The 12,894-nt window shown below is 35.0% G+C and overlaps 1 protein-coding gene and 1 pseudogene across 1 annotated transcript; one reads left to right on the forward strand and one right to left on the reverse strand.

Moving 5' to 3' along the window:
* Positions 1-3,208: 3,208 nt before the first annotated feature.
* On the reverse strand, positions 3,209-6,499 carry LOC148788435 (STOREKEEPER protein-like). The gene is made up of 2 exons (XM_088879466.1): positions 5,339-6,499; positions 3,209-3,456 (listed from the first exon to the last, which is right to left on the reverse strand). The coding sequence occupies exon 1, from the start codon at positions 6,280-6,282 to the stop codon at positions 5,380-5,382; it is 903 nt and encodes a 300-aa protein (XP_088735592.1). The 5' UTR covers positions 6,283-6,499; the 3' UTR covers positions 3,209-3,456; positions 5,339-5,379.
* Positions 6,500-9,135: 2,636 nt separating this feature from the next.
* On the forward strand, positions 9,136-9,701 carry LOC148788436 (dirigent protein 4 pseudogene; annotated as a pseudogene).
* The last annotated feature ends 3,193 nt before the right edge of the window (positions 9,702-12,894 follow it).

Here is a 12,894-nt window from a genome sequence, read left to right on the forward strand (position 1 = left end):
ATCTAATTAACATGTCCTTTCACGTCTGACCACTGCTTCCACGAGCACATCAATGCAGTCATTTGGGGACACTTTCTCCACCCATAGCCATATCTGAGGTAGGTGCTGCAAGAGCACTAAAATTTCTGGTTCGAGAGTATGAAGGTAATCAAATTTAAATTTGATTTGGTATTATCTAATAATCTAAATTGTTTAATAAATTTTACTAATGTTTTGTTTAATTTTATTATTGTAGATGACCTACTAGTGAGACTGTGATCACGAGTCCATATTCCAAGTCTTACACACATGGGCCGAAATGCATATCCGAAAATACATTTTCCGTCGCCAGGTCCAGCCTGGTCAAGCCACTCTGATTGGCCAACGAGGTCTGGCTCCAGCTCCAGGCGTACTGGGCCAACAAGGACTTCCAGTGGGAGTCCACGAAGAATAAGGTGAATCGGACGGCGAACCCTACGGCGTCCTCGATTGTGTACCGAGGGAGGGGACGTTGATAAGTAAATAATATTATTTTATAAATAAGATGCTAACTATTTTTTCTTCTACAGAAGGCGGAGTTCGGCCGGCCGCCCATGTAGATACAATTATTTGAAAGGTTCTATAAGGAAAAAAAAAGGAGGATGACAGCTAGAGCAGGCCGAGGGAAGCGGAGGTGGCGGCAAGTAGATTATTAATATTATTTTTAAAAAAAAAATAATTTTTGGTTAAAGAACTAATAATTTTGTTTGTTTTGCTGGAGACATTTCAGAAGTTGATGGAGGATCGTCATCCTCAGGCCACGGTTGAGGACCATGATGCCCCGGCCGAATTGGAGGCTTTGGTGGCAGTGACAGAGCAACAGATGTGGCTGGCTACAGTCGGGGCAAGAACAAGGGCCAAGTATTTGGCCTTGGTTTTGAGGCCCACGTCTACAGCCGGACCTTCAAATCACCATCGCCACCCCTGCCGACACCGCCATTGCCACCACCACCGCCAAACCCGGCTATGAAGGACCGCATCGGCCGTTTCGAGACGATGATGGCAATGATGAGGGAGATGCGGGCCTCCTCCTCGACCGCAGCACTGCTTCCGACACAACCCCCGGCCTCAAACTAGGACGATATGGATGTCACTAACTACGTAATTAGGCAATTTTTCATATTAATAAAATATTTTTCCTTGATTGTTCATGTTTCATAATGTTTATTACATTCCATTATTTCATATTTATTAAATTAATTAAATTCATAAATATAATTAGTTAAAAATGTTTTAAATTAATTTAATTATATATTTAAATTTTATTAAAATATATATTTATTTATTTTATTAAATATATGAATAAATTATAAAATATAAAAAAATTAAAAAAATTGAAATGACTCTAGTAATAGTTAGAAAATATTACAAATCTAAGTAAATGACCGTTGCAAATACCATTACTAAAACAGTTCTAAACACGTGTTCCTACCTGCATTGACTATTCCAAATACCATTGCCATAACAATTTCAAACAAGTGTTCCTAAATAGTGGTTGACCATTCTTAATACCATTGCTACTTCAGTTTTAAGTATGTGTTCCAAACTAAGACAGACTATTCCTAATACCAATATTAAAATAATTTTATATACGTGCTCCTAAATAAAACTGACCGTTCCTAAAACCGTACAGAAGACTGTTCCAAACAAAAATATACCCGTGCCTAAAACTATTGGAAAGATCGACAAAAAAATCATTCAAAGATCGTTCCTATATTTATCACCAATACAAAAAAAAAAAAAAAAAACAGTTTTAAAATTCAAGCACAAGGATTCCAAAAATCATTGCAAAAGTAACCCAATAGAAATACAGTAACTGTTCCAAATTTCATCAAAACCGTTCCAATTAAAAAAATAATTTTTTTGATAAATTTAATACTAGGAACGATTTTTCATATAATGTTACGGAGCCCGTCCCAGATAGGAATGGTCTTGCATGAACTATTCCTAAGTATTTGTAACACCATTTACAAGGATGGATGTCCAACCGTCCCAAAATTGTTCCAAAAACCGCTCCCAATTAGTTTGGTATCTTGAAAACCATACAAAAGAAAAAACAAATAAATTGTTCCTAAACCCGCCCCAAATTCCGCCTTTTTTTTTTCTAGTGTAATGAAGTTTTGTTGAAGGAATTTTTAGTCTTTTTTAAAAATTTATTTATTTTTTTGCCAGATAAATGAAGGGTGTCTTTGTATTGCAGATTTTTTTTTGCAAGCACTCAAGGAGGATAATGTAATTTCCTACCTAACAAGGATGTATTTGTAATTATACTAAATCTCAGAAGGTGTGGATTTACTTCACCCTAATATATAAGATAATCCCTGCAATGGACAAAAAACAGCTAGGTTTGCAAAGAAAAAATAAAATATTACATTTAAGTAAAAAATATGTGTGATCATAACATCTAACTCCCTTAATATTTTAAAATATTACAATTTGGTCCAAAGGGCATTTTTGTCTCAAAATTGGTCAAATAATAGTCAAACATTTTATTAGGGATATTTTGGGTATAATATGTGATAAATTCACCGAAAACCTATCGATGGAGTTAAATGTTAGATGGGACAAACCTCAAGCAGGGTAAATATAATTTTTGATTTAATAGAAATGTATTTATAATTATGTCAAACTTAAGGAACTGTTGATGTAATTTACCCTTATTTTTTTTATTTATCACAAGTGTGCAGCTTATTTTATTGCAGAGACATTTTTTTTTTTATCTTTCATAACTGGGCAGCTTATCTTTTTGCAAAATTTAGTGGAAAAACTTGTCATTTTATCGTGAGATGCATTCAAATTGTGACATAATAGGATATAATTCCCTTCAAAAAGTCTAGTGAGTTTCAAACCATGAAAAACCACCTTTGACCTTTCAAAAGTGGGTTTTCATCCCTCACATAACAGTTTAAACAAGGTTAGGACTAAAAGTGCAAAAGTTTTTCTTTCTGGGGGATCAAAATTGCTGAGCCCGTAATGTGTGGGACCAAAATTACAACAGTATCTATCTACTGGGACCAAAATTGCAATTTTTCCCCCATTTATTTCTGACAGAAACAAAAAGAAGCAAAAAAGAGTTGCAATTCAGTCAAAAGTGCCAACTTAATTGATATTTAGAATTATAATTTATACAAAAGTTGTTAACATTCACACGTTTCTTAATTTGTCATCTGTCCAAACAGAGCACATCATGTACAAAAAATCCACAACATTTGTAATGTGGCAAAACAAATCATCAAACAAGTATCTTTCTCGCTTTACAAAAAGGCAACATATTCATGTTGGCTAGTCATGATAAAAATTCACATCCTACACAAAAACAAGTGCCCTGTTTTGTCTACTTCTTTCTCTTCCCCTTATCCTTGAGTTGTTCAGATTGCATTGCAGTGTTCAAGTTTGACAATGTGACATTGTTTACCATCCTTCATAATGGTTGGTCGACTTGAATAAGGCACAAAAAGAACATGTAAATGCTAAAGGGTTAGATACAAAATAGAAATTGCATATGATACATAACCACTTGAAAAATGCTTACTTGTTATTAGATACAAAACCTGAGGATGGCCAAGCATAGGTGGTGGTGCATGTGTAGGACCACTAGGTGATTTAGAATTGACGTTATGAAAACACCAAATTGAAACATTAATTGAAACAACAAATTGATGTCAAATTCCCATAGATCCTTTTATGGAAGGATACGTTGCCATCTAACAGCTAAAAACTACTGAGACTACAAAGGAAATCTCTATTCGCTAGCTATGGTTAAAGTTAGCGTTTTTTAAGTCTTAAACTCATGGAGCTTATTTCTTCAATTTCTCGATCAAACATTAATTAAGTATTCCTTTTTCAATACAACATAGTAAAATATAGCTATTATAAGAAATCTCCATTATGTCAGAACCGGTTCATCCATTTTAAAGAGTGGATTATTTGGATAGCATAGGTCATTTATAAAAAGATTTAGCTGAGCTTTGGGATCACCAAATTTTCATTAATCCAAGCTGGATTTTGCATGCTTGTAAAGCAGTCATACCCAAGTTCAGTTCTTAATTGGCTAATTAGACATTCAAAAGGAATCAAAAACTTGATGTAATAATGGACAACAATGTCTCGAAATATCTATTTGTCTACGTATCAGAAAATAGAAAAAATTCGCACTAGTTTTTTTTGTTCATCTAATAGTGCCTTTTTCCTAAGTCAAATACGGCTTCTCCGAAGAACATATTCTCTGATTTGTACTCTGTCTTTCTGTTTCACTTTTTCGTTAGAACAGTTGGTTGGCTAATGCATCTGATTCTCTAAAAATATGTTTCTGGGATGTAACTGTTTCATTCTTTAACTTCTTGTTCCCCTGCCCTTCTCTTTATTTTTCTTATTTACTTACACTATTTTTCTTCATTTTCTCTTTGGGCCACCAGCAGCAGCAAGATGGGATTTATAGTAAGGATGTTGGGGCCATGAAATTACCGCAAGAGTAATCATTCAAGACTAGAGACTTCCAATGCCAAATTTCATGATTAGAATGTGAGACAATGCATTGTATAAAAACATAATTAGTGAAAGGAATATGAATGCAAACATCTTAGTGTACTTCTCCTGTGTTTTGCTTGTAACCTGCTTGTTTAAACTTGGTATCCATAGATCTTATCTATTAGATTGCATTTGCATCCTAATAATATTGTCATGAAATCCATTCTCCAAATCCTTACATCAAATCCAAATCTCTCTGTCCAAATACACCCTTAATGATTTTAGCCAAGGGGAAAAAGAGAACCGGCCATATGTTTGTGGCTTATGCAACAACAAACTAAATTTTTTGTCTAACCATTTAACCTTTTACTGTCTCTGAAATATTAGATTGGAATCTTATCTGAACTAATAAGCCAAAGGTAGTTTGGTAAACCTGGGATCATAATCTAGTATGACGGAAGCATTAGCCCTTTCTCCATCCTTGGGAACTCGTTAAGAATTCTTTATGACATTCTTAGCCATAGTATTTGTGCATTCTAAGTGCAGCTGCTGCTGCCTATGAGGCAAATATTTTATCTGCTTCCTAACTTGTGACTTGATTCTCTTTTATTAGTTATGACATGAAGACTTCATTGTGCAAACAGGCAAGTGCACCTAATTTATGTAATAATCTGAAGACCTGCTTTAAAATTTCGAAGACAAGAACTCTGTCAAAGACATAAAAAGGACTCCATCAAATCTAATTTTCCACAAAAACAGACATCAACTCAACAAAACAGCATATATAACTGATATCAACATTCAGAAACAACTAAAAACTAACACTAAGATGGACAGCAACAGTATGTTATACCTGTTCAAAAGCCAAAAAGTCTCTTAAATCCTTCATTTGCTTCAGAGTAGATTGTGCAAGTCCCTCCTAATCAAATCAATCCTTTTAAGCTCCAGGCTAAGCTCTGCAGCTTTCACATCCCTCCACTTCTCTTCCAGCTCCTGTAACTTCTCTCTGCCAATCAAAAGGAATTTCTCCTTGATGAAGTTGGGATATCCATTTTCATTCAAAGACAATGCCACGAGTGGGTAAGCAGAAGCAAACTCCTCTTTGTCAATCTTCCCCGTTTTTTTTTGGTTCTTCATTATCTCTTTGTCTGCATCATGCTCTTTCCCAGCCCGTTTTCTCTTCTTTTGGAATCTGCTTCTGTCTCCCTTTTGTGGTGTCTCCTTTCCTTTTTCAGCATGTTTATCCCCAGCTTCGCATTTATCTTCTCCCCACAGTGTCTTCGACACATCAAACACAGCGGATTCATGGGCGTCCAAGAAATCAACCCAGTCCCCATTGGCGCGAGCTTTTTTAAAATTGTTCTCAAACTTGCCCTTGAGCCTACGAATCTCCTCAGACACCTGAGTTCTGGTAAACTGATGCTGGAGATTGTCCTTGATGAAGTTGTAAAACTCGGTCCACTTGTTGTTCCTCCCGTCAGCCCAGAAAACGGCGAGGCCTTTAAGCAGAGCGATTTCATCCTCTTCGGAGAATATCTTAGAGAAAGGGGTGTTCTTCACGCTAGGTTTTGCGGCAGAGCACTCCGACTCCTCTTTTCCAGATACGGGTCCTTCTTCTTCACGCGGTGGATTCAACTTGGTCTTCTTCGGAGGTACTGCTGCTGTGCTTTCCTCTTCTTCGCTTTTGGAGTCTGAGTCAGAATCGGTTTCTTCGTCTGCCTCGTGAGTAGTTTGTTGCTTATCTTCTTCGTCTTCTCCTTCTCCATCTCCACTGAAACTCAGACGCTGGGGCCTCATTTTCAGAAGAGAAGTGGGAGGAGTGGAGTAGTGGGGAGAGCTTTGTACTTCGATTCGTGCGATTGAGCGACAGAAAAAGGAACGGGTGGAAGGCGAGGGGTTGAGGAGAAGCAGAAGAGGCCAGCAAGGCAGCAAGAAACTGCTCAGTTCCCAACAAACTTTTTCCCTCCCAACTCTTTCCCTCCAGGCTGCCACAGCGTGCGCTGTAGGCCTCAGCGACGGCCGAGTCCTTTTTTATAGTTTTTTGAAAATTTGGTTTTTTGAATTTTTTTATTATTAATTATGCATTTTTTTAATTTTTTATAAAATTTGATTTTTCTAAAAAATTTTAAGTTGTATAATTAATTAGATTTATTATGTGCATTGGATGCACATATTTTCTACCGTCCGTTAATTGCAACTACGAACCTATATTTTCTTCGTATAATTTATTTTGTGATATTGGATATCATGAATTGTTGTATTACATAAGATGTACACTTTGAAATGTATGAATGGATGATCATGAAGCCCAACTTATGTGATCCACTAAGCCCGCAGTGAGTTTATGGTCAGTAAGGTGGTCCTATGTTATTGCAAAATATTTTACCCATCAATATATAGATGGACCTTGTAATTTCTTCGTGTCTCTCCTCCTCCATGGACTTTCTTCTCCCTGGGCTTTCTTAAAAATAAAAACCTCAAGAAAATTTCATATACTACTCTCATTATATTTAAAAAGAAACCACGATCAGAAATCGGGAGAAGTACATTAGGAGGGAGGTAGCAAGTCTTATTATTGCAAGCCTAAAAACGAGAGGGTGAGAGAAGATAGCATTCCAACCAATAAACATACAAAAGGTCGTGGGCTTCGTGATCATCCACTAATACATTTCAAAGTATACATCTTATGTAATACAATAATTCATGATATCCAATATTAGAAAATAAATTATACAAAGAAAGCACATATTCGTAATTTGCAATTAAAAGCTAATAGAAAATATGTGCATCCAATGCATATAATAAATCTAATTAGTTATGCAATTTTAATATTTTTGGAAAAATTCAATTTTATCAAAAAATGAAAAAGAACAACATAATTAATAATGAAGAAAATTTCAAGAAAATCAAATTTTTGAAAAAAGGCGAAAAACAACCCACCATCGGTTGTCTGCCCTGCAGTGCGTGCTGACGTCGATGCCTGCGCGCCCGCCCTATCTACAGCGTTCGTAGTGTGCGTGTCGGCCCAGGCTGTGCGCAGGCTCCCTTGCCTGGGCGCGGGCCTGGCCGTGTGAGCACTGTGCGCCAACAACAACAGTTCATGCTGCGATTTTCTTTCTTTTTTGTGTTTAATTTAAAATAGCAAAATAAAGCATAAACCTTGAAAAATTTTAAATTTTTCACATGCTTTAAACATCCATAAATGCAAAAAATGAACGAGCCATTTTCATCATATAACCAATAAACGAAAAGCGATAGAAACATGCTTCAAAAGCCGTAAAAAGCACGTTAACACATAACCATCGGCCCCTACATCGAACAGGTCTTTAATACCACTTGAAGGGATCTGTGGTACGGCCTGGGAAAGCTCTTGCAGGATTGACAAATAAAATGCATAATAACAAAATTTTAAATGCAAAATTTAACACATTCTGGCTTGGCATTTTTGTACAGCTTTATTTGCAGGTGCTGTGCGATCCAGGACGTGGTGGGATAACAAAAATCCTTTTTGACTCGCCATAATTTTTCTTCGACACCTGTTCGGGTATTTTGTTGTAAGGGAGGTACTCCATGTTTATTGTTGCTCTATTTGTAAGGGAGTAGTACTACTTGTTTATGGCTTTACTAGAAATTCTAGGGAGGTTGCTCTCCCCGCTGTAATTATTTTGTGAATTTTAATATAGGGGACTCCGAAAAGTTTCCCCCACCTCTAGGTAGTTTTTGTTAAAAAAAAAAAATGGAAATCAAAAGAGTACAATCTCCTAATTTTTTTAATTTATTTGAATATTTGTTTAATTTACTTTAATGTTTGTTGTTATTTTTGTTGATAAATGTGTTAAATTTTACAAAAAAATTTAAAAAAATTACATTTCATTACATTTAAAAAAGTTTATGTAAATTTATTAAATTTCAGAAATTTTGGAAGCTTTTCTGAAATTTTTTCCGAATTTCTGAAAATTTAAATAATTTTTTCCAAGTTTTTAAAATAACTAAAATTATTTTTAAATTCTATAAAATAAGATTTTTTTAAAATTTCAGAAAAGTTTTTAAATTTCTGCAATTTTTAAAAATTTTGGAAATTTTTTAAAATTACTGAAATTTTTTAAATTCTATAATTTAAAAATAAAATCCAGATTTTTTAAAATTTCTGAAATATTTTTGAATTTCTATAATTTTATTAAAATTTCAGAAATCTTTGAAGCTTTTCTAAAATTTTTCCGAATTTCTGAAAATTTAAATAACTTTTTCCAATGTTTTAAAATAACTGAATTTTTTTTTAAATTCTATAATTTTATAAAAAAGAAATTTTTTTATATTTTAGAATCTTTTTTGAATTTCTGAATTTTTTTAAAATTACTGAATTTTTTTTTAAAACGTGTAATTTTAAAAGAAATCCAATTTTTTTAAGATTACAGAAATATTTTTGAATTTTTGGAATTTTAAAAATATATATGGAACTTTTTAAAATTACAGAATTTCTTTTTAAAATTTGTAATTTTAAAAAGATTGTATATATGTTCTATGTATTAAATTGATTGTATATATGTTGTATGTTTTATGAATTAATTGGTTATAAGACAAAATTTTAATTATAGGAAAAAATAACCTTAAAAAAAAATTTAAAAGAAACTGCTTGATAAAAGCAGAGAAATGGAGAAGGTTGTACTCGTGGCATGGATATTAGTACTTAGCGTATGGACTACACCAGTTCTCTCCAAATACTACTCCGAAAGCCGGCCGTATGAGGCAGTTCAGGAAAAGAGAACTCATCTTCGCTTCTACGTTCATGACATTCTAAGTGGAAACAAACCAAGTGCAGTGCAGATAGCTGGTCCGAACACCACTAAAAAAGAGGACGGACCGACACCTATTGGCTCCACATTCGCCATTGATGATCTACTCATGGAAGGGCCTGAGATAACCTCAAAAAAGTCATTGGCAACGCACGAGGAATATACGTCTCATCGAGCCAGGACAAGGACTTGACTTTGGTCTTGTATATTGATCTTGGTTTTACAAGTGGGAAGTTTAAAGGGAGTTCACTCAGTGTGTTTTCTAGGAATCCGATAACGGAGAATCACCGGGAACTGGCTGTGGTTGGAGGGAGAGGGCGGTTCAGGCTGGCCAGGGGGTTTGTTTTGGTCAAGACATATTCCTTGAACAACACTAATGGTGATGTTGTTCTTGAGTACACTGTGGAGGTTGTTCATCCTTGAGGGATTAGGTTTTATTGTATAATGCTGGAAGTTCATGGAAACATTTGTCTTCTTTTCTAACTAATCATGAATCAGGTTTTAAAAAAAAAAGATTGACCTGTTTGTATATGTGCACAATGGGAACTATATATTTTTAAATAATGACAACCTTCACAACAATAATAAACTTTTTTACCATAATTTTATGCAATTCACAAAATATAGCTTAATGTAATTTTAGGACAAATTTGGACATTAATGCAAATTTTATGACTTTTATGAAATAACATCATTTTATCAATAATCAAATACAATTATGTGCTTTAAAATGTTAATATTTTTTAAAATTGTAGATAATGACTATCAGTGCACAGTCTGGAATTGTGTTTTGACCATAGTGAGGAAGTTTGCTAAGGTTTGATGAACATGGGATTTGTATTTAAGAAGAAAAGTTCGTGTAGCTCGACTGAAGTCGTCTACAATAGTAAGAAAGTAACTACATCTAGTTAGAGAGGGTAAGTGATAAGATCCTCTAGATCAATGTGTATAAGGTCTAGGATATGCTCAGAATGAATGTTGTTGGTGAAGGGGAGTCTGTGTTGCTTGGCCATAGGATAGGCACTGCATTATGTTTGAAAAATTTTTGGTTTCAAACAATCGAAACGACGTTTTGAAATATTACAATCAAATTTAGAAATTAAAAGCAATTAAAGCCACGTTGGAACAAATACATAAAGCAATTAGAAATGCTATTTATGACAAGAAATTTAAATCGAAAACTTACAACGAGAATTGTATCGTAACAATTCTTAGTCAAATTGAAGTCGTTAATTTAACCGAATCGCAAAATTACTGCTTGCCTTGAAGAAAATATACACCCCGTATCAGAAGTGCACCGGGTTCAACGTAATTTCTCCCACGATAAGACGGTTACAGTTCTTTCGATTTTAGCACTATACCAAAGAACACCTCGATCAAACACTCAGAAGCTCGTAATCAAAACTTTATAGCTCAAATCTAACAAAATATAGAACCCGAAAGAGAGAGAGGGAGAGAAAACTCAAAGTGTGAGTTTGTTGTTTATGGTGTGGGTGAAGAGACAAGCCTTTATATAAGCTTCAAAAATCAGTAATTAAAAAAAATAATGAAGACAAAATTAATGGCCATGAATCCCCATCCAGAACCGAAAGCTGATTTTGAACAAAAATTGTTGTTTCATCTCATCCAATTGCAATTTGAGGCTGATTTTGAAAAACTGTTTCATTACATTCAATATTGAATTGAATGCTTTTCAAGGCAAATGAAAATGGATGTTGGCAATAGAAATGTATCTTCAATTCTATGGGTTTCCACAAAAAAAAAAAAAAAACAACAATCCCCCACAAACTCATAGATTTGAACTCAAGTTTCCATGACTTGCTTTCAACAATGGTACCTTTCGATTTGAACCACTGTCTAAGTTATCTGACGCCAGTTATCACCAGGTCAAATGGAACTAAGCCTTGAATTTAAGCCTGTGAGTGTGATAATGTATGTCAGTAACAACAAGCCACCAGCTTTGTGATCTTTAGGGTTGACACTTAGGCATGTATCCTGATCCTGTTCATGAATGCTTTCAGGAATAACCCAATTCCTTAGTTGCGGCCAAACAACGATATTCACTTAGTTGGGCGTCTCCAGGGATGCACTGCTAGCATCTCGTCTTATAAAACTTGATCCCATTCAGAGATAAACTCTTACTATACTTGCAGTACCAGCACCTTCCAAAATTTCAGGGGAGGGACTCCAAATACAAAGTATCATTCTGTTTGGTGCTCTAACATACCCTTACGACTTGTTAATACCACATTGAACCTTCTTTGTGGGATCTCCACTCAAAAGGTTGGGTTTCCGTCATAGATACATCACTCATGGGTTTTTAGTCCCATCCCTAATCTGGACTTATAAACATGTGACAAATTCAATCCTTTCGTCAAAGGATCAGCCAAATTGTCCTTTGCTCCCACAAAGTCAATGCCAATTACTCTGTCCTTTTTACTTGAGCACCCAGATTTGTAGTCAATCAAGCTACCGGAGAATAGGTATTGAAATAGTCTATTCCCTCCTTTTTTTTAAACCCTTTAGCCATCAATCTGACTTTAAACTTATCTATGGTCCCATCAGGCTTCAATTTCCTTTTAAAGATCCACTTACCCAATAGTAGTACACCTCGGAGGGAGATCGACTAGCACCCACGTTCCATTGGAAACAATGGAGTCCATCTCACTTTTGGCAGCTTCTTTCCACTGCTTGGCTTCTTCAGAAGCCATAGCATCTTTGAAAGTGATCGAATCATCCTCGATATCGTAAGTGACAAAGTCACTTTCAAAATTCTTGACAATCCTAGCTCTCTTACTCCGTCTAGGTTCATCTGACTTCTCATGAGTCCGATTAGAACTACTAGGGCTAACCCCTACATTTGACATCTTTTCCACATGTTCAGGAATAGATGTGGAGGCAAGTGAATCATCAGGCGAAATATTTGAAGGTACTGCATCACGAAATTCAACTATTGTGTTGACCTCAATGCTTGGAATTTCTAATTTAATAACTAGAAATATTAGGGTATAACTTGTCTTCACATAGCCCAAGAACACAGCATCAACCATCTTAGGACCCAATTTCTTTCGTTTGTGTTATGGGACTAGCACTTTTTCTAGGCACCCCCACACTCGAAAGTATTTGAGGCTTGTTTCCTACCTTTCCACAATTCGAAAGGAGTACTCGTATTGTGTTTCAGAGGGACTCTATTCAAAATATGGCAAGCCATATTCAAAGCCTCTCCCCATAAATACTTTGGTAATCTAGAGGTTAGTAGGAGACTGTTAATCATGTCTTTTATGTTCTATTCTTTCGTTCAGCTATTCCATTAGACGAAAGGGAGTATGGAGGAGTCTCTTCATAAACAATGCCAAAAGTTTGACAATATTCGTTGAACTTACTCGACTCATACTCTCCTCCTCTATCGGTCCTTAGTCTTTTAAGTTTCTTACCAGTTTGGGTTTCTGCTTCATTTTTAAATAAAATAAATTTATCTAAGACTTCATCCTTATTTTTTATGAGAAACACGTTATAGTATCTACTGCAATCATCTATAAAAGTGATAAAATATCATTTGTGGTCCCTAGTCAAAACTCTACTAAATTCACAAATATCAGTATGAACTAAATCAAGT

This window comes from Sesamum indicum, linkage group LG4 (genome assembly GCF_026168435.1).
Source record: "Sesamum indicum cultivar Baizhima isolate 11 linkage group LG4, ASM2616843v1, whole genome shotgun sequence".
NCBI lineage: Eukaryota > Viridiplantae > Streptophyta > Magnoliopsida > Lamiales > Pedaliaceae > Sesamum > Sesamum indicum.